General features: G+C 36.8%; 1 protein-coding gene across 1 annotated transcript in view; it reads left to right on the forward strand.

Annotated features, from left to right (window-relative positions):
- GABRA2 (gamma-aminobutyric acid type A receptor subunit alpha2) overlaps window positions 1-22,450 on the forward strand; it is a 64,893-nt gene extending 42,443 nt beyond the window's left edge. The window contains exons 7-10 of the mRNA XM_069790795.1: window positions 1,862-2,005; window positions 2,791-2,943; window positions 10,997-11,199; window positions 15,254-22,450. Coding sequence (XP_069646896.1) covers window positions 1,862-2,005; window positions 2,791-2,943; window positions 10,997-11,199; window positions 15,254-15,562 — 809 coding nt within the window. The 3' untranslated portion in view covers window positions 15,563-22,450. The remainder of the gene's footprint in view (window positions 1-1,861; window positions 2,006-2,790; window positions 2,944-10,996; window positions 11,200-15,253) is intronic.
- The last annotated feature ends 1,991 nt before the right edge of the window (window positions 22,451-24,441 follow it).

Here is a 24,441-nt window from a genome sequence, read left to right on the forward strand (position 1 = left end):
GATTTATAAGGTGTGGGAGGAAAAAAGACTCATACATAGCCTCAAAAAAACTTAAAAAAACACATAATAATGAAGCTGATACTTAGGCCAAGAGGCTACTTTATAGTACGACTTCATTTGCATTCCTAAGTCAGAAACCCTTCTGACTAGGTATATTAGACTTTGTGTGAACAGTTTCTTTTTATTTTTTCCTCTGTTTATTGGGGCTTTTCTTGCTTGCTAATTTGTTCTTTGTTCTTTGCACATGGTTTCTGATTTTCTAGTAAGAAGGAGAATTCAAACTGTGAGCAATGTGATTTTAGAAAAGCTGCCTTCCATTTCCCCCCATAGGCACCTGTGCTCTAGCCTGTTGGCACATCCAGGGGACTCCTACTTCTGTTCATTTTGAATCGCTTCACGCTTATTTTATTTCTTTACCCAGAACTCATTTCTAGACTACTGTGCATTTTTCAGCTTTTATTCTAGAATTTGAATGATGAATAGAGGTGAAAATAAGCAGGCATCCTGAGGATTTTGGTTTAGCTGAGGCAAGTCTGCCAGTGGTATATATTTGTCACAGCTCTTCGTATGCCGCTAATCTTACATTACTAGGAGGATCATGGGCCTGTATGAATGTCTCAGGGTCTTTTTTATACATAAGAGCAAAGCCAAACTGAATGTATTGGAGAAGCTGTAGCTTAATAGATTGCCTTTCTTTATCCTTATCAAAAAGTCTAGCCAACAGCAGGGAGGGTGGGGACGAATCAGCAATTGGCAATACTGCTGGTTTGCGTTAAAGCAGAGGTCTTCTTGTGGGAAGCTAGAAAGATAGAAGGGAAGTGTTAAAAATTTCTACATGCTACCCACCTGCTAGATTTTTTTAGTCATGCAATTTATGGCTAGTTGCATGAAGAAGCTTCTTTCTGGGCCTCCAAAGATTTCTCAAGTGAAGATGTTTGCAGCCGAAGGAAAAATGTTGCTTTTCTTTTTCACTTCACTACAGTTATGGTATAAGACTTAAAATGTACTTGTTTCAGTCAATCAAAATGAACACATGATTTCTTCCATCAGTGGTTTACCCTTTTCTTTTCATACTCCATTTGTTAGTAGAGTATTAGACTGGAAAAACTTGCAGGACATACTCAATTTTTTTCTTTCTTTCTTACTGGAGAGGCATTAATGCTATTTAAAATACAGTGTTGATTTGCTTTTGTTCTAGTTTATTTTGACAGACCCTAGGCTAAATGTATATTTGATCATGAATGCACTGAGAGAGCAGCCTGCTTAATGCCAGCGTGTCCCACAAAAAAAATGCCAATGAGTGAAATTTAAGAGAGTACACTGGGCAAGGCACAGAGCCACTACAAGTTTGTTAAGGGCATTGCCACTGAACCTGGCTTCCCATATTTAGGTATGAATTTAAGCTAGTAACAAAATGCTTGTGATGATACACTCCCAAAGTCAAAAGTGGGGACAATGGAAAGTCAGAACAATATAGGAATGAATTTTCAAAAATGTTGTGTGTCCTAAATCTTGCAAATTGTTGTTCTTTTCATCTGGCTTACCATAAGTTTTAGGATACATATAATATCTAATCTCTGACAAGTTTTTTAACAGTGTAGAAGAGAAGTTGTTTGTAATTAAATAGCAATAAATTGTGGTTAATAAGATCACAAATAAGTGCCCTGTTCCCGTGCTGCAATAGGCATTTACGCTATAGTAAAGCTATTTTAAATGGCCAAACATATTTTTTTACGGTATCATTTTAAGTTTTTGGGGTGGTTTTTTTTTGAAAAATAAGTAGCTCTTCTAATTCTATGAGTTTTGATGGAAGCTGTTTCATTTAAATTGCTGACAAAATACTTTATCTTATTTCCCACAGATGCATACACAACTTCAGAAGTGACATACATTTGGACTTACAATGCTTCAGATTCTGTGCAGGTGGCACCAGATGGCTCAAGATTGAATCAGTATGATCTTTTAGGCCAAACAATTGGGAAAGAGACAGTTAAATCAAGTACAGGTTAGTAAAAGCTATTTTGAAGAAAAGGGCACTCACTCGGCTATGAAGACCATAAGCATTGCTGGTGGTGTTAGAAGGCTACTGAAAAAAACTGCTGCAAAATGTGAGAGATTAAGCATAGTCAATTAATGTATGGTACAAGTAGTGCATAGCAGCGCTTTACTGATTCTTTCAAGTTAATAAGTTACTGGTGATTGCAGAGGTGGACTTGTCCCCAGTGACTGTTTTTTAATGCTATCTGGAGCTCAGTCTTGAATCCTAATGTTTGTAACCCAAGACTGGGACAATGATTTAATTTCATATGGTAAATGACACTTTTTGTCTACTAAATGGTGAAGCATGCAGGTTTCAACCATTTTTTCCTTCCATCATGTTTTTGGCATTAAAAACTGGATTAGTCTACCAGACTCTAGACTGTGTTCCTACGTGTGCCAGGCTGTGATGGACCCCCATGATTGCCTTCTGATGGTAGATTAAGTTCTCAGGGTGCCTTCATGTGAACGCAGAGGGTTGCTTATGTGCAGAACTGAAATTCTTGTCAGGGCATACACGAGTTCCTGTAAGTTCCTGAACACTGGTCTTTACTGGAGTTCAGTGGGAATAAGATGTAGTTGTACTCAAAAAACTTTCTTGGATGCTTTTGACTACAAAATATGGTCTATGCAATTTAACCCTAGCACATTTGGTTCACATAAATGTGTCAAACTTTCTTTTACCAAAGAAATGGACTTTCTTAAGATGATAACCTTTTCTTTCATTGTACTTTGTTTGTTTGTGGCACCTAGGCGAATATACAGTAATGACGGCTCATTTTCACTTGAAGAGAAAAATTGGTTATTTTGTCATTCAAACATACCTCCCTTGTATCATGACTGTCATTCTCTCTCAAGTGTCATTCTGGCTGAACAGAGAATCTGTACCTGCCAGGACAGTCTTCGGTGAGTATACTGAGTAGCATTAGCTTTGTTTGCAACAGCTGAAGCTGTTAGGAAGCATTTCTGAAGTCTGCTTGGTGAAGGCCTTTTTCATTCAAGTCATCATGTTTGTAGAATGTGATACTACTTCTAGTCCAAACAGCTTTTAGTGCAGCTTACAGATCTCCTGAGAATGCCAAAGTTTTTGGAAACTAGCACATAGGAAAGAACTGTCCATATATCCTTGCTTCTCTTAAAAGGAAAAATTTTCACAGAATGGAAAAGATTATAATGTTTCTATTTAAAAAGTAGTTTTAGATTATTTTCTGAAATGTCTTACCTTGATATTATCCAAATATTTTGGTACTTGGTAGATGAGCACGTTTCTAAATATATTAGTAAATTAAGCAAACTAAATTTGAATTTGTTGAATTATTTGAATGTGTTAAACTTTGCAAGCTCCGGTTCTTTGAAAGAAATTATTCTGGGGGTCTGGGCAAAACTTTCTCACTAATTCATATTGGAATGTATTATAAGGCAGCGAACAGCTTCAGCAGTGCAAAATAATGGTGTTTCTCTTACAATAAGGTTTTGCTCTCTTTATTAAAGCAAAGTAACATGTCATTCTTATTTGCATAACTTAAAGTACTTTTAATTTGTTTGCTTTTAAAGAAAAACGGACTAGCACAACAAAATGAAAGTAATGTCTGTGTGGAATCAGCCATCAAAATGCTGCATAAAATTGCGTGATTAGTCATCAGTAAACACCATGCGCTCTTCAAAAAATAGGCCAAACTCAAATGCATATTAAGTATGATGCACAACAAAGCACTTACTGTCTCTCCTGGTAGAGAAAATGCCATGCAAAGCATTGTGAAAATTGCAGGTTTGAATATGAGCCTTACTGAAGTCAGATGAAATGGGTCAGTGGTTTTAATGGGACCAGAATTCTACCATGTTTTCCCAGGCAGTTATCAGGGAGATATTTTTTTTTCTTTCTTCAAAATCTTGTATGAATTTATCCATTTCTGCTTATCGAAATGCACATTCCTGTTTTCCAGCCTTGCAAGTACACTGTCAAATCCTTCTATATGTCTGTCTTTGCCCTTTTCTGTACCCCCTCATATACATTTAGGACAGTGTAACTGGTTTGTCAAAAAAAAAAAGTCTCACATCTTCTATTCCTAAAAATGCACTTTCTGTTATTGTGTCATTGGTAACAAGGTACTACATCAGTAACAAGGCACTAGGATAATTTTCCTGGAATGTTGTGTCCATTTGTGCATACCTCTTTCTTGTTCTTGATTTAGTTTATTGTTTAATTTATGGGTTTTTTTGAAATAAGTAATATCTTCATGGCAGCCTGCTGCTTTACTCTCCTGGGGGTTTAGCATATATGGATAATGAGCAGTGTCCTGTTTCAGGATGTCTTGAGGGAACTGGGTAGGATGGCTGCAAGAACAGAACACCACCACCCAGTGACATAAAATCTGAAATCTGTTTACTAAGCACAGTGAGTATATCGAGGAGATAGCAATTTCTATGATAGTATTTTATTTCTGCCACACAGACACGCACCTCATGGACCGCTCAGGGCTCCATCCCCTCCAGGCCATCTTAGATGGGCACCCTGAACCCAGGGGAACAAGACATTTTCAGGCTCTGCCTCATGGAGCAGCCTAGCCCCTGCATGCAGCATTTGCACCTCAGGCTTAGCCTTCTGCATTGGGGGGTTGGATGTCCCCTGAGGAGCTATCATGCAGCCCCAGGCGAATCTCCCAGTCTTTCTCCATACCTACTGGCAGTGGTTGTCACTGGGATTTCTGATACACTCTGGTCTTCTGCCTGCATGTGTTACAAAAAATGTGAAGTTAGCCAGTTTCATAACAAAGTTCATGTATTGCTTCTTACTGTTTTCTGGCTCCTGTGGAATTAATCTTGACAGAGCTGGGCAGATACACTCAAGGTCTCACTTGGGTGGTACTTACTGGTAGACTCCACCCAGTGACACATGAAGCCCATACTACAGCTAAGTTAATGTCGTGGTTTAAAACAAGCTACTTCCAGCATGGAATATAAAAATTGCAGGAGGTTTTGCTTTACATTTTTATTGATCATACTTAATTTTTAGTTTTTATATGGCGTAGTCACTTGCTAGATGCTCATCTTTGCATGGTATAATAAATATATCAATATTAAAATATGATTAAGTAGAAAGTATTAGTTTTGATAAAGTGTTTTTCAGAATCAGTGAGGATTTTATTTCAAGTACCTTCTTGAGAGCTACACACTCCTGGAAAGGGCTAACTACTTTCCTTTCAAAGAAAGATAACTCCCAGTTATTCAAAGCACCACTTAGCATTTATTATTTCATGTTTGAAAGAAGTTACTTTTCTTCCCCCTTTCTATTCTCTTGCAACGTAGTTTCAAGTTCTAGGTTAACATTAAGGGCTTGGTATAATGAGGCTTCTTTTTAGTTGAGCTCTTTAATCCCTTTCCTTTATGGCATCTATTTAATATTGTTGACCTAAGCTATCCCACATGAATTACGGCCTAATGTTATATTGTTTCAACTTTGCTTTAAATTATTGGAAGAAGAAAGTTTTATCATCATTAATTAAATAAGTCTTGAATGTGTTTTCTCTAGCAGATGAATTTGAAAAGCATTTGATTGCATTTTTAACGAAAGAGAATAAGCCTGGTTCATAATGCCTTCATTTAGTGCAAGATTACAATCTGTTTCATTTAGTAATGTGTTTATTGTTACGCATTTAGTGTCAACAATATTAGCAAAACTAATCTTGTGCAGCTTATTGAATTCTCGCTTCATTTTTAATGGGTCATAACATTTAGAAGCATCACATATATTTGAATAGCAGCATTAGATGCAGGTGACAGAAAAATCAGAAATTAGTTTTCTTCATGCTACAGTTCTCTGTGTGTTTTAACTCACACAGAATAGGAATGAGAATGTTAAAATGAAAGTAGTTAGATACATATTCTTTGATACACGAACCAGGCAAGAACAAAAATTAGTAGTTGTCATATTTTTTAGTACATTGTCCAAGATGCGGAATTTTAAATTCACATAGCTATGTTCTTTTGTCAGGACTCTGTTCTCTGTGATCATTGTATTCTTACGCTGCATTCCTATACCTGTGTTTTGCTTGTTCTTGGTTTATCTTTTCTGAACCTATGTTAATTAAAGTACATTTTGAAGTAAAAAGCCATTTAGACCTGAAATAGGCAGACTATTTTATTGTGCAACTACAGGAAGGGGAACCCAAGAGAGTTCAGATCTGTCCTCTGGTTATTTTTAAATGGGAATTGAATAATGTAGACCCTTCCTTTTGAACAATTCTGAATATACAAGGTACCTTCTCCCATTTTGTTGAAAAAAATCTCAGCTGTCTGTATTTACTTCTCCTTTTACATACTGCCGATTACCTTTTGTGATATCCCACCACTCACAACTTTCAGTCTATAATTTCTTAATTGGGAATTTCTGCTAGCTGTAGGCATAGCACTCTAGTGGTAGGCACTGGGCAAGCCTACTGGGAAAAGTGTAGCCCTTAGTTAGAGACTGAGCTGGCTGCAAACTGACTAATATGTCTTCTCAGCACAGTGGTGTGCCAGGACACTAGCTCATGTTCCAACAGTGGCATAATGACATGCAACTTTTACTGGAGCTGGGGTAAATAACACTTGCAGTTCAGCTTTGGGAATTAGCCTGGCTGTCGATGGATGGCGAGCTCTGTTTCATTGCTCAATATTTGTACAGGGAAGCAACATGAGCACCGACTTCATGATATGTATATGTGCTTAACTGACTGACTGGATGTAACTTTTCTGGAAATAGACTATGTTATGGTCCTTGGCCTCCCATGCTATTTAAAAAGGCTTCTGGCCTTTAGTAAAAAGGGTAGACACAGCAATTGAGCTATTTTCTACAATTCTACAATCTTTCTCTCAATGGTTGTTCAGACTTACCTCCCAGTGTCTTGTATTCTCAGGTAATATATACTCATTTCATAAGTAAAGAAGAAACAGCATGGTGTGTAGCCAAATGTTATGCTATAATACTTTAAAATTACAGTGTCTCCAGAACTTTTAAGCTTTTCTTTAGACCTCCAACTGTTTACTCTTGGTGTGAAAAAATGAAGTAGTAATCTGTATCTCTGTGAAAGGCACAACAGACTTTTCTTTATGCTTTCTTTATTTGTATTTATAAATCTATTCAGCTTTTGGACCAGGTTGAGTGATCTAATTACCTAATTTGCGATTATTGTTTAGAAAAAAGAAAAAGTGAAATAATAGAGCAATTGAATTAGCTCCCTAATAAAAAAAGTAATAGATCAATCCTTTTGTGATATGTTCTTCAACCATTTTTTGTATCTTTGCGAAGTGCTGTGATGAAAAGATAAAATTGTGGGGGGAATAGCATGACATTATAAGAAATGGAGCATATTTTAAGCATTTTGTACAAATTATTTGCAAAACTGAAGTAGCTCTTTTGTTACAGAAATGTCCTTTGGTAACTCGTTAATTGGGCCTTTTACTTCCATTTGCAAAGGAGATGTCCACATTCTAACACAAGAAGGCTAGGACATGATTTAGTTGACTAAAATCTGTTCAGATTAGAAAAATCAGTTGATACACAAGAGTGAAATTAGGGTCCAAAAGAACTTGTCGCTGTCAAGGAGTGGCCTGACTTTTGCACACAAATGTGGGCATAAGCTAGTCATCATGACAGATTTTAACTAATATTTATGTACTCGCTCTTCCAATTTCCACTGTATGGTTTTAGCTAGGCATTTTTGGTTTTTTCAGTTTACCTCTTCGGCTGTTGCGTGGCAGTGCTCTATACTGTTGAGTGACAGAAATTGTTTGCCCAAAGTTGGCTGTCTAATTAAACACATCTTGAATGGTATCCATCTGTTCTGGAATCCAAAATATGACAGAGCTGGTATTTTCCACATATATAAGTTTAGTGCCAGTGAAAAGTGTTGAATTTACAGCCCTAGAGATGGATATCCTCTCTTCAGTGAGCAGATGCTGTTTCAAAAACAGCACCATAAAAAAAATCCTAGGCAGTCAAATGGCTCCAGTCTTGGCCTGAATGGATAAACCTGTAGTGAAAGAAGATATTTAGCTTTTATAGGCATGCGATGCTAAGAAAAAAAGTTGTAATGATGTAGAGGTATATTTACTGTCAAGTATAAAATGCTTGGTCTCTTTGGAGAATGGAAATGCCAACAGTTTATTTTTTGGATCCTTTTTAAAGACAAACTGATGACTGCTTATGGTCGCTTACAAGATGATACCTGTCCATGTCCTTCTGGCACCCATTCAGTGCCACATCTGCTGGGTGCTGGGCTATAGAAGATAGTTCTTGACCTGTATATAAACTGTGGTCTTTCTACATCATAGTGAGATATCATACAGTCTTTACGTAGCCTCTTAAATTATTTAGGATCTTCAGAGTGGTACATGATTTAGGAGAGAAGATTGTTTTCCTCTAATATTTTGACTACCTCATTGTAGGGGGACAATCTATTCACTGTTTTTTATACCAATTTTAGTTCACTAGTGTTATGAATTAGATAATGCAATGAGGAATGTTTTTCATCTGGTCTGTGTATGGGTTTTGTGGGGTTTTAAGGTAAATCTTTGAGAAATAAATGTGTTTTGTTTTACAGGTTGACCATATTCCTCCACATTAATAATTTTTCAGTCCTCTCAGGTTTAGCAGTAACAAGGAGTCAGGTTATTTCCATTCAGTCCTTTTTTGTAAAGAAGACTTGATAATACTGATTTTTCAAATTAACTATAATGTGCAAAATCATCTGTCTTTTGTCTGAAGAATAGCAAGTATAAAAATACTAGAAATTCTCAAACTGACAGGTATCACAGATTAAATTTTCTGTCCATTTTTTTCCCACTCAATTCAGGTTAAATGACTGTGGTAGCTTGAACATCACTGAATTTATAGAGTGAAGGGAAAAATAAAAGTGCATTGGCAATTGTCTGACAATGTGCTGTTTGATTAGCATTTGGGTCACAAAGTGGTGTGGCTTGCTGAACATTTTAGAGAAATTGTCAACTGGTAGCAAGATACAGGATGTAAATTCATGATATTTTAATTGAGACTAGAAAAGATCAGCAGTTAATCTTAAATTAGATTTCTGAAGAAGCCAATGGGGCTTCCAGAAGATTAGTTTATTCTAAGAGGTAGGACTTAAGCAGAACAGTACCTTAGCAACTGTGTATATTTACATGTGGATAAGGTCACCTTATCTCTGAGAAACAATCACTTTACTGATACTTCTGTATAATTAAAATGATTTATTTGCAGCTCAGGACTGGTGTTAAAATTTGCATGTGATAATTTTATATGTATGATAGACTGCCGTTTCCCTGAGGTGCTGAAAATAATTAAGCCATATGTTGTGTAAGTGTTATGAGAGAGTAAGTTCTTTACAAAATATATTGTCTACACATTTTCATACAATATCATATGATAGCTGCTTCCTGTTCATTGTATAGGCTAGTAGATCCCAACACTGTCACGGCTGATTCCAGACCAAATCCACTTCTTCAATTTATGGAGGCTGAAAAATAGCAGCTAGAGAATTGTATTTGCTATGGTGCCTGGATACTGTGTGACTCAGGAGGATGTTTCTGTGCCTTGTTTTCCCTGCTGCACAGGCATTTGGAAGTGCATCAAGGGAGAGTAGTGCTGAGGCTGAGTCCACTTAGCTTTGCTCTGTCATCCTATGTAGCACCCTCAGAGGTGGAGATTCTTTACAGGGGGGATGGAAATTGCAAAGCCTGAAGAGGTCTGAGTAGGTGTAATTGCTGCCTCTCTTCCCTCTCACACAGCGGTTAAAAATGCTTCTCTTGTAGCAGAAGGAAAATCTGAGCTAGGTCAGTCCTGCAGAACCCAAGGGACAGATTACTGACAGTGGAGGATCTGGCTTAGGGAGAGTGCCTACTTTCTCTTGAGCATCCTCTTACAGCAATTTTATGAGTGTGTAGTTGCTGAAGCTGTGATGTGCTGTTACTAATATTTCTGCCATGGCATCTCCTTTGCCTGTCATAATGGAGTGTAGGTTTGCTGATCTGTGCTAAGTATATCACTTTGCATTGCTTTTCATTCTGGTGAAGTATTTAATGGTGTGCCACAAAGGGAGTAGTTCAGTTTGTCTAAGTGTGATTCAGCCTGAGGTGGGAAAACTGATTTACTTAAGGAATGGAGACTGCATTTGTGGCTGTGGATTTCTGCTTGCTAAAACTGATTCAGAAAATTGTTCTTCTCTTCCTTTTCTCCCCTGTTTCTTTTTTCTGATTTTTTGGAGTATAATTCCTGGCTTTCTACTGGGTCTTCATGATGTACAAAGTACTGTAAAATGCTTTTAATAACTGCCACAGTGAAAGAACAATCTTCCCAGATCATGAAGTCTTGTTTTATGATACATAATACACAGTTATAATAGTCTGGCATTTCAAGTCAATATGCTGTTCTAGAAGAAATCTATGTTACCTGAATGAAAACTTAACCTGTTTATGTCTTCAACTATGTCACCGGATGGTTAGTGAGACAGCGACTGGCCAAAAAAAAAAATAAAAAAAAAATCATTATTTCTAATAGCAAAGGTCAATTTGTGTGGTACTGTCAGTAAAGATGGGTGCCAGACCTGCAGCCACTGCAGTGAAGCCAGCCACCAAACATTAACATATTAATCATTATTACTGTAATGCTGCAAAATATTATGATTCCATTGAGGAATTGTTAATTTTGTCCCTTACCTGTCCTGATAGCTAAAAAAAAAAAAAAAAAAAAAAAAAAAATCTTCAGCTGATTGAAAGAGTTTAGACAACAAAATTGAGCTAAAATACTTCAAGGGAAACTCCAGATGCAGGCTCTAATATGGTTCTGGCAGTTTGTCACCAACTTAGATAAGCAAATTTTCATTGTGTTTCACAAACATACTGTAATAATTTTTGGTTTGTATTTTTGTTAACAATCAAAATCCAAGTAAAATTGTTGATATTCTGTTTTTTTGTCCCCTTGCAGGGGTAACAACTGTGTTGACAATGACAACACTGAGCATCAGTGCTCGAAATTCGCTCCCCAAAGTAGCATATGCAACAGCTATGGATTGGTTTATTGCCGTTTGTTATGCGTTTGTATTCTCTGCATTAATTGAATTTGCAACTGTAAATTATTTCACAAAACGAGGATGGGCCTGGGATGGAAAAAGTGTAGTGAATGATAAGGTAAGTCCTAAGGAAATAGCCCTATTTCCAGTCAATTGCACTAAACCAGCTGTAATATATTATTTTGATAAAATTGGCTATATAAAAAAATAATATGTGATGCTTCAAATCAAAAGAATATAGATGTATTTTCTGTTCTGAACAAAAATATATCTGTCCTGATGTAGCTAATCTCACTTGGTCTCAATAATCCAGATTTAGTTATAAAGCACATTGTTTTTTTATGCTGGGAGCGGTCTGACTTGTTTTTTGACTCCTCAGATACAACTGTTTATTGGTTATTCAGAAAATTTAATCCAGATTATATTGGTTGATCACTTTTTTATTATTTAATCCAATTGAATTGGAAATAAAAAAAGATTAGAGAAAGATAAAATGTATATTAATTTTCCTAGTTACTAAGGATCAGAAAAACAACAGAATGCCCCTATATGTGAAAACTATTAATAAAATCTAGAGGTTTTGAACATTTACAGTATTCTGAAACTTATCCCTAATGATGTGTAGACATTAATTTTTAAACTAATTTAAATAGCAGTTGTACAAAATTCTGAGTACTTTTTCACCTATAATGTATTGGTGCTCTGAGTGCGCAGAAACAGTCGTGCCTTAATTTTCTGGTATTAATAGTAGTGTAGGTGTGATAGCATAAAGAAATTTTAACCTGATAGAATTTAGTATTTTGTGAACAAAATGAACTGGTGATACGCCTAAATTTGTGTCAAGCTTTACAGTTTATAATTTTAATAACACAGAACAAATGTTAAAGCTGACTTCTTGTTTTGACTGACTTACTATATTATATAATTTTGTCCTATCCCAGTCCCTGATTCTACCAATGGAAAAGGATTTCTTCTGACAAATGATACTCTGATTTCTGTGGTTCTCCTTAAAATAGGATAGAATATTATTGGCTTTCTAGATGATTATAGTAGATGTGAAGCAAAGTTTAATTAACTGATGGATTCTCAGCACTCTGAATGCATAAAGCACAATGCATAAAGAAGCATTTTCAGTTAATGGTAAAGGAGAACTAGAGGAAATGAGTACATTGCTTATAATTCCTTGTGGCTTCTGGAAGGGCATAAACCATCCATAGCTTCAGGATCTGTTCCCTCATGCTAGAGGAAGATACCAAATCACTACAAGTTTATCAGCATGTCATGAGTGAAGCTTTTCAGACTGGTACATTGCCCTGGCATTGTAATAACGTAGGGAGCCCTTACAAACTCTCCGGTCATCCTTTGGCTGTTCCTTTAAATTAATGTAACAGTGTTGTCTCATGATCTTAGGTGGGGCAGCTGTTTAACAGCTAGATGGTATTCCTTCCCTAGGAATGACAAGATCAGCCATTCTATTTTAAGATTTATATACTATTCACATGTCTAGTTCTCTATTTTCTTCAAACTGACTTAACAAAAAGCTAAACTTCTAACTTATTCATAGTTTCTCATACAAAAATATGGTTCATTTTTATTATGCAGGTCTCGTTAATGATATTACAGATACCTTTTAAAAAAACACTAAGTCTGTCTGAAAGGAAGGATTTGTAGATCAGAGTGTTCAACTCGTAATCTGTTTTGGTAATTTGCTCTTATTTTTGCTGAATGCATCTGTGCACCTAAAGCCAGGCTTACCCTTCACCAAATAAAGTTAAATATGTTTCCTCAGTGACAGTCATGTGTGTTCATGTTATATGGAAATTCCCATCTTAAGTGCTGTCAGCATGGAATTTGTCTCACAGGAAAGCAGGTGCAGGGACAAGCTACATATTTGATCAGCCCTTTTTCATACTGCAGTCAATAAGGAACAATGCTGAGTTCCCACCCAATCCCAGAGTTTCTTTTTATGTGACACCATCTCCTGAGACCAGGTATTTGGGGCACAACATATAACCACGAAGATCTTAGCAGGATTTGTAGATGGCCCTGATAAATATCGAATTGGAGCTAATATAAAACCAAAATTGGAAATTGGGTAGATGCCTCCCAGTGGAAGTAAAAAATTGGAATGCACCTATATAAGAAATGTCATGAGAATGCCCTCACTTGTGCCACTTCCATTAGAATAAAAATCAAACCAAACCAAACCAACAGCTGATGATTTCTTATATGAGCCAGAAGTTAACTGTTTCTTCATCTGTTTAATTCTGTATTTTGTGGAAGAGATGGACTGAATCTGATATTTGCATGCTTCTAAATTATATATGGAGGCCCTTGCTTCCTGAGAAACTTGAATCCTTCTATTCTTTCCTGTAGGTTATTATAAGTTGCTTAGTTTGGGATTGCTGCAAAACTGTGAATCAATCTGTACCATTACAGTCTTACTGCAGAGCTAGTCTGTGTACCTATATATATGTCTAAAAACTCAAGCCTATACTCATTACCTATACTCATTACCTATACATCCCTGTATCTATCTATAGACATAGCCTCTCCATTGGACTGCTATTGGCTGAACTTTAGCTATTTGAAAACATACACAATCATGTAAAAACACAGAATTGCTGAGGTTGGAAGGGACCTCTGGAGATCATCAAATTTAACTTCTCTCTACTCCAAGCAGGGTCAGCTAGGGATGGTTGCTGGCATTCATGTCCAGATGGCTTTTTAATATCTCCAAGGATGGAGACTCCACAACATCTCTGGGCAACCTCTTCCAGTGCTCAGTCACGCTCACAGTAAAACAGGGTTTTTTTGTATATTTAAGTGGAATAATCTCTATTTCAATTTGTGCCCATTGCCTCTTGTCCTTCTGCCGGATATCACTGAGAAGAGTCTGGTCTGGTCTTACTCTCTCCCACCAGACATTTATATACATTGATAAGATTCCCCCCCAAGCCTTCTCTTCTCCAGGCTGAACAGTCCCAGCTCTCTCAGCTTTTCATATTGCAGACACTTCAGGCCTTAAATCATCTTTGTGGTCCTTCGCTGGGCTCGCTCCCTTATGTCCATGTTTCTCTTGAACTGGGGAGCCCAGAACTGGATCCAGCACTCTGGATGTGTCTCACCAGGGCTGAGTTGAGGGGAACGATCACCTCCCTTGGCCTGCTGGCAACACTCTTAGTAATGCAGCTCAGGAGGCTGTTGGCCTTCATTGCTATGAGGCCACATTCAACTTGGTGTCCACCAGAACCCCTGGTCTTTTTCTGCAAAGCAGCTTTCCAGCCCATTTTAGCCCCAACCTGTACTGGTGGATGGGGTTATTCCTCTCCGGGTGCAGGACTTAAATTTCCCTTTGCTGAACTTCATTACGTTTTTGTCATTCCATCCCATATTTCTTATCTTCTGTTACATTTTAGGTTCTATTCCCCATTTTCATTACTGTTATGCATTTTTTGAACAATAATTTCTGAAAAACAGAAATAGTTCTTGGGCTAGTTCTCAGCTCACTTCTCCAAGTACCAGTCTGGAGTATTTCTTTCTCTTAATTGCAGTCTCTTTCTGACCTCTGTGTGTGTGTCTATGCATATATACATGTAAACACACACATATTTCTCCAGAATCTCTTAAAAATGTAGACCATTACTGAAATTCCTTTATTTATTGGTGGTATGTTATGAGATGTTCAAATAATAATGATGCTAGATTTATGTGGGAAAGATGGCCTAATTTTAATTTTATTACAATGCCAGGTAATCTTTTTTTTCCAGTCCACCCATTCACTCCTTCTAGTTCTCTTAACAGAGAACACTGTAAAGTTCTTGCAATTCTCTTGTAAGGAGCTGGGTACAAAGCAGCTCAAGAAAGACCAACTCTTTTCCGGTTATCCTTAAAATCGCAATAACAGACCCTGCCTCATATAACTTCAGTAAGGCATTTGATGGTGCAAGAGTCCATGTTTTTAGAGCATTCTTATGTTACCTGTACCTCCTTTTTGGATACACTGGAAGTGTCTTTCTTTATATTTGAATTTATCAGTGTGGTATTCCTGGTATTTATTTTAACATACTCACACATACTCATTTGTTTCTTTTACATTTGAAATGATGTTTTATTAAGACTATTCTGGCAAATACACATTAAATATTTAACTTCATGCTGTCTTCCAATAGAAAAAAGAAAAAGCGTCTGTCATTAAGAAAAACAATGCCTATGCAGTGGCTGTTGCCAACTATGCTCCAAATATTACCAAGGACTCAGTGCTACCAACCATCTCCAAGAGTGCTACAACTGCAGAACCCAACAAGGCAAAACCAGAAGCGAAGCCACAGGAAGCAAAGAAGACATTCAACAGTGTTAGCAAAATTGACAGAATGTCTAGAATAGTGTTTCCAGTCTTATTTGGTACTTTTAATTTAGTGTATTGGGCTACATATTTAAACAGGGAGCCTGTCTTACTTGGCTTTGCGCCATCAACCTAAAAGCTGAATTGCACTGAGGACTTAAAGCATCATTCTAATCAGATAGGTTGTTCGCTATGTACAGTACGACTAATAACTGCTAATCTGTGAACCATTATGTACAGAGTGTATATAGATGTCTTATCTGTGTATCTCCAAAGGAGGGACACAGTGTTAATTCATGGGTCTGTAAACAGATAGCACCCATGGCAAATATAGCCAGCTCTTTAAAAGTTATACCCAGGGGAGTTCTGTTAAACTAGGATTCAAATATACAGAATTATATTCTCTCCGTACAATGGAATGAAGATATGGTCCTACATAATTATTTAGGAACAGTATTTTTTTAATTTAAAGTTAAAATATTTTTCTATAAAGTAACTAATTCTACTTTAATGAAAGAAACTGTCATTTAAAAAAGTGATTTTTTTAAAAAGGTGTAATTGTTTCATACAATAGCAGTACCCATGTACATAACAGAGTACGGAGGTCGTACAGTTCTACTGTTCACAAACATTCTGGATACTAGTTAGGCTGAAGAGGTAGTAAAGACTACTATATGGCAAAAGCCACAAGTTTCTTACTTCTGTCCTGTTTGAAGTTGTTAATAAACTCTTCTAATTGATTTCAGGGAAAAGCAAGTGTTAATCAAATTTCCAATATCAACCAACTTCCGCTAGTGAAATTCTTATTGTTTTCACTGTTTTATTGATTTGATGTTGCTAAGCCAGGTTGTCTGGTTCAGCAAAGTTGAGGTTTTTTTGCTTTTTGATTTTGTTCTTAATTGGATTATAGTCAGGTTCATAAAAGCATTCAGAAATTTTTCAGGGTTAAGTGTATCAGTAATAGAATACACTGTTTTTTCTTGCTTAATGTTATCCTAAAACCTGCCTTTAAAATATTTACCTGTATTTGTCCCAGAAAGCATTGTTTTCAAGGGAAACAAGAACCATGATTTAAGTTCAGGAAATTGTCCATATAATAAAATTTACTGCTGCTTTTGTAAATTGCAACTTTACATTTCACTGACATAACTTTACAACTTTGTATACTAGAAATGGTTTTGCTAAGATTTGAATGTTATTTTTTTAATAAAAGGTCATGCATCATCAGTAGGTATCAACTGTATTTCATATACACAAATATAACAAAATTGGAGCTGCCATTTGCAATTTTATATGAACATTTAATACTGATCAGTAAAATTGTTTTTCATCTGAGCCTTTGCAAAGATTCTTTATGCCCCTAAAGGCCTGGTAAATCATGACATAAGTAATAATTGTGTACTGTATTTAGATTTTAGTATACTTGGCCAATCAAAAATATTTTGATTCACACATACATTAGCAGTTATTAGTTGACCTTTAAAAAAAAGATACACCTTTATGATGATGTCTTCTATTAGAGACATATGTAGTCGTATAGTGTCATTTATTGCAGTTTTGTACAGTACTTGAGTATAGTGCATAAAATAGATATGTTCAGAGTTTAACAAAGTTGTACAAATATTTCTAAAATCAAATAAAAGAGTATCTTAAGACATGGAAATGTGCTAAAAACAACAAAGAGAAACACTGCTTTCATTTGCTGTTTTATTTTCTTGCTTTTTCTTTGCTTTTAATGTGATTCTGTTTTGTACTGTGTGTGACAGTAGAGATGCCAAGGTCACAAATGCATATTATGAATAGAATTAATAGTTGAGACAGAGTTGACATCGGTAAAATAAAGACATTTCGTAAGCTATAAGTGAAAGGGAGAAGCATGGACAAGGTGTGTATCCCTTGAAGTCCCTCTAATTAAACCGTCAGATTAAACCTTTCTCATCAACAGTAGTTAAAAAATGAGCACTTTATTCAGAACATTAAAATAAAAATATCCTTATTTTCATATATATTTATATATAAATGTAGATCTTCCATGTAACATGGAGACGTGTGCAATAGTGTGATTATGAGCATAAGGCTGGAAGGCAAGCAATAAAAAAAGGTTTTTTCATGGTATAATTACACATTTTTAAAATGTTTCATTTGTAAATTATAAATTATCCCTTTAACATCACATTGTCCAGGTATGAATAAATATATAAATATGTACATATGTACAAATAATTGTAAATATTAGAACTGTAGAAAAATCCCTTCACTTTTAACTCTGTTTTTGGCAAAGGGCTCTGACTCTATAGTTTAATGGAGGCCCATGCTAAACTGCTTTTGAACTCGAGTAGCTCGACTATGTTTTCTGTAGCTGAGGTCTCCTTCCTGTGACCTACTGGGAGTTCTTACCTTCTGTTCACATCAGCAAGATCTAGGGACTCTCTGAACCTCACTGAACTGGGGTATGAGAAACAGAGGTTTTTGTTTTGCCCGTGGCCACATCCCAGGTGCTCCAAACCCTTCACAATGTTTAAACAATGTTGTGTATTGCTCCATGCAATACAACACTGTGTAGTCAGAACTCTCCCCACTATGAACATGAGTGTGCTCAGGGGCATGTTGGATCACCTGATAAGGAAGGATTTTGCATCATTATCCAAGAACGGGACCCCTCAAAGGTTTTTAACAATACAAGTCTTCAACAAGACTTCTTCTCTGGAAGATAACATCTGTGTAATTCAGAGCTGCATGCAAAAAGCATATCTTCAGTTTGCACAAGAAGCCTGACGCTGCCTCATATTAGTCAGCTCTGCTGCTACTGCTTTTATTGGGTGCAATTATTTTTTCATTCGCTGACCATTTTCTCTATGCTTGTGTTACGCTTAGAGTCAGTCAGACAAAAAAACCCAGGTGTTTATCACATGCTAAAGATACCTTTATCACACACTAATATAGAAAAATAGGCATACTATATAAATTCACTCAGTGAAAAATAATACATTTTAAAGATCCACATGCAGTTATTGTGGGCATCAGCAAAGCTTTTGAGCGCGTACGCTCCAGAAAAGTTTCACTTTTACATTTAGTTCAGTTGGTCCATGTTAAAGCAAACTACTTCTGTGGGAGGAAGGAGTCTGCTTTATTGTTTTACTACTGAAACACTTACAGGGACTAAACTGACTACACATAAGTTGCAAATTTGTAAGACTAACAACTGGATAAGTGATTTTGAATGTAAAGATTTAAGTGAACACAAGCATTGTGCAAGGAACAACGGAATACAACAGTTAGGCGTTCTTTCCATTTAGCAGTATAATCCATGTCTGGGATTTTAAAACTGTTCTCACACATTTATGTGCCAAATACCTAGAAGTTTCATTTAATTTGAGTAAAATTTGCTGGTCTTAAATACTTAAAGTGGGGCGAGAGAGCATGAGTGAGCAAACGCAAGTCACTTCTCTATCAAAGACTTGCACATGGAATCTACCAGTGAAATTTTTGGTTGACATGTTAATGTAATTTATTTTTCCCATTATTCTTGGGTCAGGGTGTCATATTTTATGTGACTTAAGAAATGAATACAATAAATACAATGATATAACACTGGTAAACCTGGATTGGAATTACCATAATTCTGAGCGAGGTTTATGAAGTAGGTTTCCAACATAGTACTGGGGCACATACTTCTGGATGCATGTGGTCAGTAATTTAACAGTAATTTATAAATCAGCATGAAGAATATAGAGATCAGCAGGGTTTATCAGCCAGAGTTGTCTGCTGGAGACTCCTTAGCAGATTGCTTTTAAAAGAGTGGCTTCCAAACTTCTCAATTATGTTGTAGCCAATGAAATTACCTTCATCTTCCAATCTGGGTTAATTCAACTCGTAACTGCTGCATTGTTGAGCATCTTTAAAAAAATTATTATGGTAGATGTTCTGCGATATGAGCTTTAGCTTGGGAGACTACTCATACCACTGAACGTTATGCTAAATTGAGGAGCTAGTCTGCCTGTATAGTCACAGGAGAGAGCATGAAAGAGCTTCACTAGACACCAAACAGGAGCCTTGCTGAATCACCTTCCCTTCCTGATAACATACAGGTGGTGAGACTTTTTGGAAGCGGAGTGACCATAAACTCTCTGCGTGAAAGCAACCAGAAGCAGCTGGGAGGATGTAGGGATGTATGGGGGAGGAAAAGGGGAAAGAGAAGAAGCAAATGGCTTTGTTACTGTGTAAGTGGATTGTGAGATGATTGAGGAAGAAGCCATTGAGGGAGGTAATGTGTGTTTTTGTTTCAGCTTCAGTTCTGAGCCTTCATTACCATACGTGAGTTGTGGGAAAGTAACTTTCAGAGCACATAAAATTGAAATACTTCTTGTATAATTCTGCTGAACTTGAGGGACATGAGTTGTGCCTTTGAAACTGAAAGGCTTCTGCTGACTGCTTTGTGAGAGCCACGCAGTGTTGTGTGCTTCCTGCCGTATGGGACGTCTAGGGCAGAGGGGGAAAAGAAGCTTCAGGAATTAAGTAGAACTTTGTTAATTCTGGGTTTTGTTTTCTGAAGAGATGTGACTTTCACTTAAGCACAGATAGTCAGCATCCATCCTCCATACCTCTCATTCCTATTCTGAAAGCTTAGTGGCGCACAAGTTTTTGTGTTGGCCTTTTACATAATAGATGAAGTCTGTGCTTCTGAACATTTCCATTCCTAACAAATTTGCATGAAAGATGATTTCAGTATGGATATGAAGCTATCATCAGTCTATGCCCGATTATGTGCAGACACATAATGCTAAAATTTAGAAAGCAATGCAATGGGTTTTAAAGCAGGGGAAGAAAACATTTTAAAATGAGCCCAGAAAGTTAAATAGCTTCATTTAAAAAACACAGAGCATGATAAATGTACAGATGTCTAAACACATCTAAATAGAATCTGAGTGTGGTATAATTTGATGTCATATATAAAGTTTTTATCTTGAAGACTTTGAAACGTTAAAGTAATTAAGTGAATTTATATGAAAGTCAGCTCACGCTTCAGCCTCCAGTAAAGGGAGTGGTTCTTCAGAAAGCAGAGTTTTAGGATTCTTTCCACCTCTTCGCAGCGACAGTGTACCTGCTGCTAGAATGCTGTCAGTTTGCAGTATAACTTCAAGTTATATCCCTTTAACATGACCTTCTCTTGATTTTATTTTTAGTCAAGCAGACCTCCGCTGCCTCACTTCTGTAGATAACCCAAACTCCCTAACAACCAGAACTTTTAATTCTATTCTGAATCCAATTGTTAATTCCAGCCATCTGAGAATCAGTGAGGGACTTCACCACTTTAGACCTTTAGTAGTAGAAGTTAAAGGCTCAAAAGTTTGTTTCAATGAATGGCAGATGTTAATCACATAAAAAGTTTGTTTTCCTCTACTTTAAACCATTTAATTTTCTAGATTCAGATCCCTCTAGGTGAACTCATGTTTTGGAGTCTGTGATTACATCTTACTGGAAGAGGCTAAACTTTGAGGGCTTGATGTCTCTGACTGAGATCAGGGCAAAATTTGCACTGAATTTAGAATAAAACTGATTAGCATCCTCAGGATATTCGCCTATGTCACTGAAGTCAGAAAGGATTTTTTACAGAAGGGGAGTACACCTGAGAGGGCACCTAAGCTCTCCTTTGGATGAAGGTGCTTAGTTTTTAACCCACAAAAATGAGCCCTTAAAAGAAGAGCCAACCATACTGAAATAAATACAGGACTTGATGTCTGTTTCATTCCTGGTATATGTTAATGCCTTTTAAGAATATTGTGAAAGTGCTATGAGTTAGGAGTAGGTGGTAACACTCACAAAAAGGAATTTGTAGGATGTTTTAAAACATGCAAGATGATCTATGCTCTTCCTCTAGTGTTGGTGTCTACATAAATATATATGAATATATTTTTATTGTTGGATGATTTAAAGGTTATATTTTGCTTTCAGATTTTAATTCCTTACATAATGTTGTGAATACTTCACTCAATCAGGTAGCCTGGAGCGTGTCTTTATGCATTCCAGGTTTTTAATGATTGCACTGAGTGCTTTCATTCATCTGATAGGCAAAGAGGTGCGCTTCAACAGGTTAAAGTGTTATATTTGTTTTCCAGTACTTCATCCATCTCTCTACGCTGTTGAGGATGGATGGAAATAGAGAACAGAACAAGATATTGCTTTGATCAACTGCTTTTAATATTCTTTATTAGATGTTCATTTTGGCTGAATTTATCAGTTTATAGGCTACTGTAGCTTAGCATTAGCACGGAATGCAATGTAGTACTTTACATCTATTAGAATACATATGTACAATATGCACCGTATCTATAAACTGTTAAAAAATCAGTTCCTAAACGGCACCCCTTCACCCTCTTCCTTCCAAATAGTCACTTTAATAGGCAACATTTGAAGGCACTTTAATTTTAATGGAAGTGATTACACTAAATCTTGTTATACTTGATTTAAAAAAGAAAAGTAAAAATAATGTGGAGTCTGATTCAGACATTGTTAGCAATTTCTCAGCTGGGCTGGAGTCAGAGAGCGTTTATGCATTGTATGACAAATCTACTTTAGTGAGTCACTTAGGTGTGAAAATATGTAGGAGTTTGAAAATAGATGCTTCCAGTATATTAACAAGAAATAAGGAAACAGGAAGAATGGAACCAATAATTTTAAAGAAAATTAAACAAAACACCAATCAAATATGCACAGTAAGAAACTGCATGATAAATGTAAGTATACTTAACCTTGAACATCAGCATCATATAAAATCTTCTGGGTGACAGTTCACTTATTTAGTAGGTTTCATAGTTATAAATAATTAAAGAGGATGATAATATTCTGTAATTTGTGACCTTGTTTTAACTGGAAAAAGTTGTTACTTTTCTAAAATGTAAAAGAAATAACTGGATTTATGTTTGAATGTGTCACTGCTTGCTGTTGAAGAATATTTATTAACCACATGCAAAATATTGCTTAACATTATCTTTTTGTACTTCTTATTAAAGTTAATTTAAATAGAGCACATTTTGTATTTTTGTTTTTAATGCTTTGACAGCACAAATGTTTGATTCCCCTCATGGCTTTTCTCTCAGGATTTGTGTGTGGGGGTTTTGTTTGTTTATTTTTGTTTGCTTGTTTTTAAGCAACCCATTACAGACTCTATGAAAGTCCTTTTTTATTAAGGATAGAATTTCCCAAAGGAAGCAAACAATATACTGGAAAGAAAATAGTCCTTTGTTTGGTGAGAGTTTAACAGGGTTTTCTATTTATATAATGAGAATGTCCTCATGTATCCATATTACACATGGCAATGTTTCATGTTTTCAGAAGGTTATAAAACATATTGCTGCAGGGCGTACACTAACCACCAGTTGATGTAGAACGTAAGAAACCTCCTACTAGACAGCTTGGTTCATCCATGGGAGTAGATGGGGTAACGAAGCTTACTCAGAAACAACCCCAAATGTATATACTGTTAGTAGGGTTTGGTTTTTTGGGGGGGGGTTGTTTTAAAATGAGTGTTCTGTGTTCCAAGTGTTTCAGTGGAAAGGCTGTAAGTATTTCAGGGAAGGCCCTTTCTTTTCCTCTATAGCTGCAGCTTCTCATGACAAATACATAAATGTTCTTCATGGAGGATGGAAGTAATTTTGCTTATCAGAAGGGATTTGGGGCTCTTTGTATCTGGGCTGCAGCTATGTAATGCTCTCCCGGAACACCTGGGAATGCCAGGACAGAGTGTGAACAATCTATGTTGCAAATAGGTAAATATAGTAGAGTTGTAATTATTTCCATTGGAAAGGATCTCTGGAGGTCATCCTGTCAAATTCCCTGCTCAAAGCACAGCCACAGTACATGAGGTTGTATGAGGCCTTGTCCAGTCAAGGATGGAGATCGCACAACCTCCCTGGGTCCCTGTTCCTCTGTCGTCACCCTCACAGCGTAGAAACATTTCTTTGTATTTGATTGGAATTTCCTATGTTGCAAATTGTGCTTGTCGCTAGTTGCTCTGTAACTTTGGACTTCTGAGACAAGTGTCCCTATCTATATATCTAAGCTATAGCCCTAAGTGGTTTGGCTTCATTGGTAATTTAGATTGAAAACTCTATCATTTGGGCCCAGGCTTCACCACAAGGCTGCTTTCCTAGAGTTTTCCTTGGAAGATCACTGCTTAGATCCTACTGGCTTGTACCACAAAAGAGATATTTGGGCTGGTGGATAACAAACTCTACCTGCCTCTGTGAATCAGGACAATATCCTTTGCGTGGGTACGATGACTTCTGTCAGTTAACAAGATACAGTATAAGAGCCTTGCTATCACATATCCTCACATAATCAGATGGTGATTTTGCACTTGTTTTCCCACAGTAAATTTTCAGGCACTGATGTGATACAAAATGCATATTGTATCAGGTGAGGAAAACCCTGCCTTTTATACTTTGACTACCGTTGGTCATAAGGTAAGGTTTTCATGTGGCTGATGGACTTAATTTTTTAATTTATTTCAGATGCATGTAGATACTTGACTATAGAGTGCTATAGATCACGTAGCTGCAACCCTCAGCTCAAACAGTGGCATACCTCTGTGCTGGAACAAATGTGTGATGCTTCATAGCCAAATGTCTGCCCCGTCAGCCTTGGAGCCTCTTGCATGAGAAGCCCTGTAGGAGCGGGATTCCTCCATTAATAGGTGCTGAAAATGTATGGAAGGGTTGCTGTGCTCAGACAGCGCGCTCTTCCCTTGGGGAAAGGGTCCTATATTGGTTATGCAGCCTTTTGGTCTGGAAAGCCCTGTGCTTCAGTGCCAGCACCTCCCTGTGGGAAGCCAGGAACCGGTAAATGCAGGGCTGGGTAATTGCAGTTGTGGTCTTGATCCCGAAGTCCCAGAGAGCCTGTTTTATTGCGTTAGAGAATGACACTGAAGTACAACATTCTCAGTGGGTTCCGGTCGTACTACAACGCTGTCACCAATACTGTTCCCAGGGAAAGCCTATGAACAGCACACACACTGCA

This window comes from Haliaeetus albicilla, chromosome 1 (genome assembly GCF_947461875.1).
Source record: "Haliaeetus albicilla chromosome 1, bHalAlb1.1, whole genome shotgun sequence".
In the NCBI taxonomy this organism is placed as follows: Eukaryota; Metazoa; Chordata; class Aves; order Accipitriformes; family Accipitridae; genus Haliaeetus; species Haliaeetus albicilla.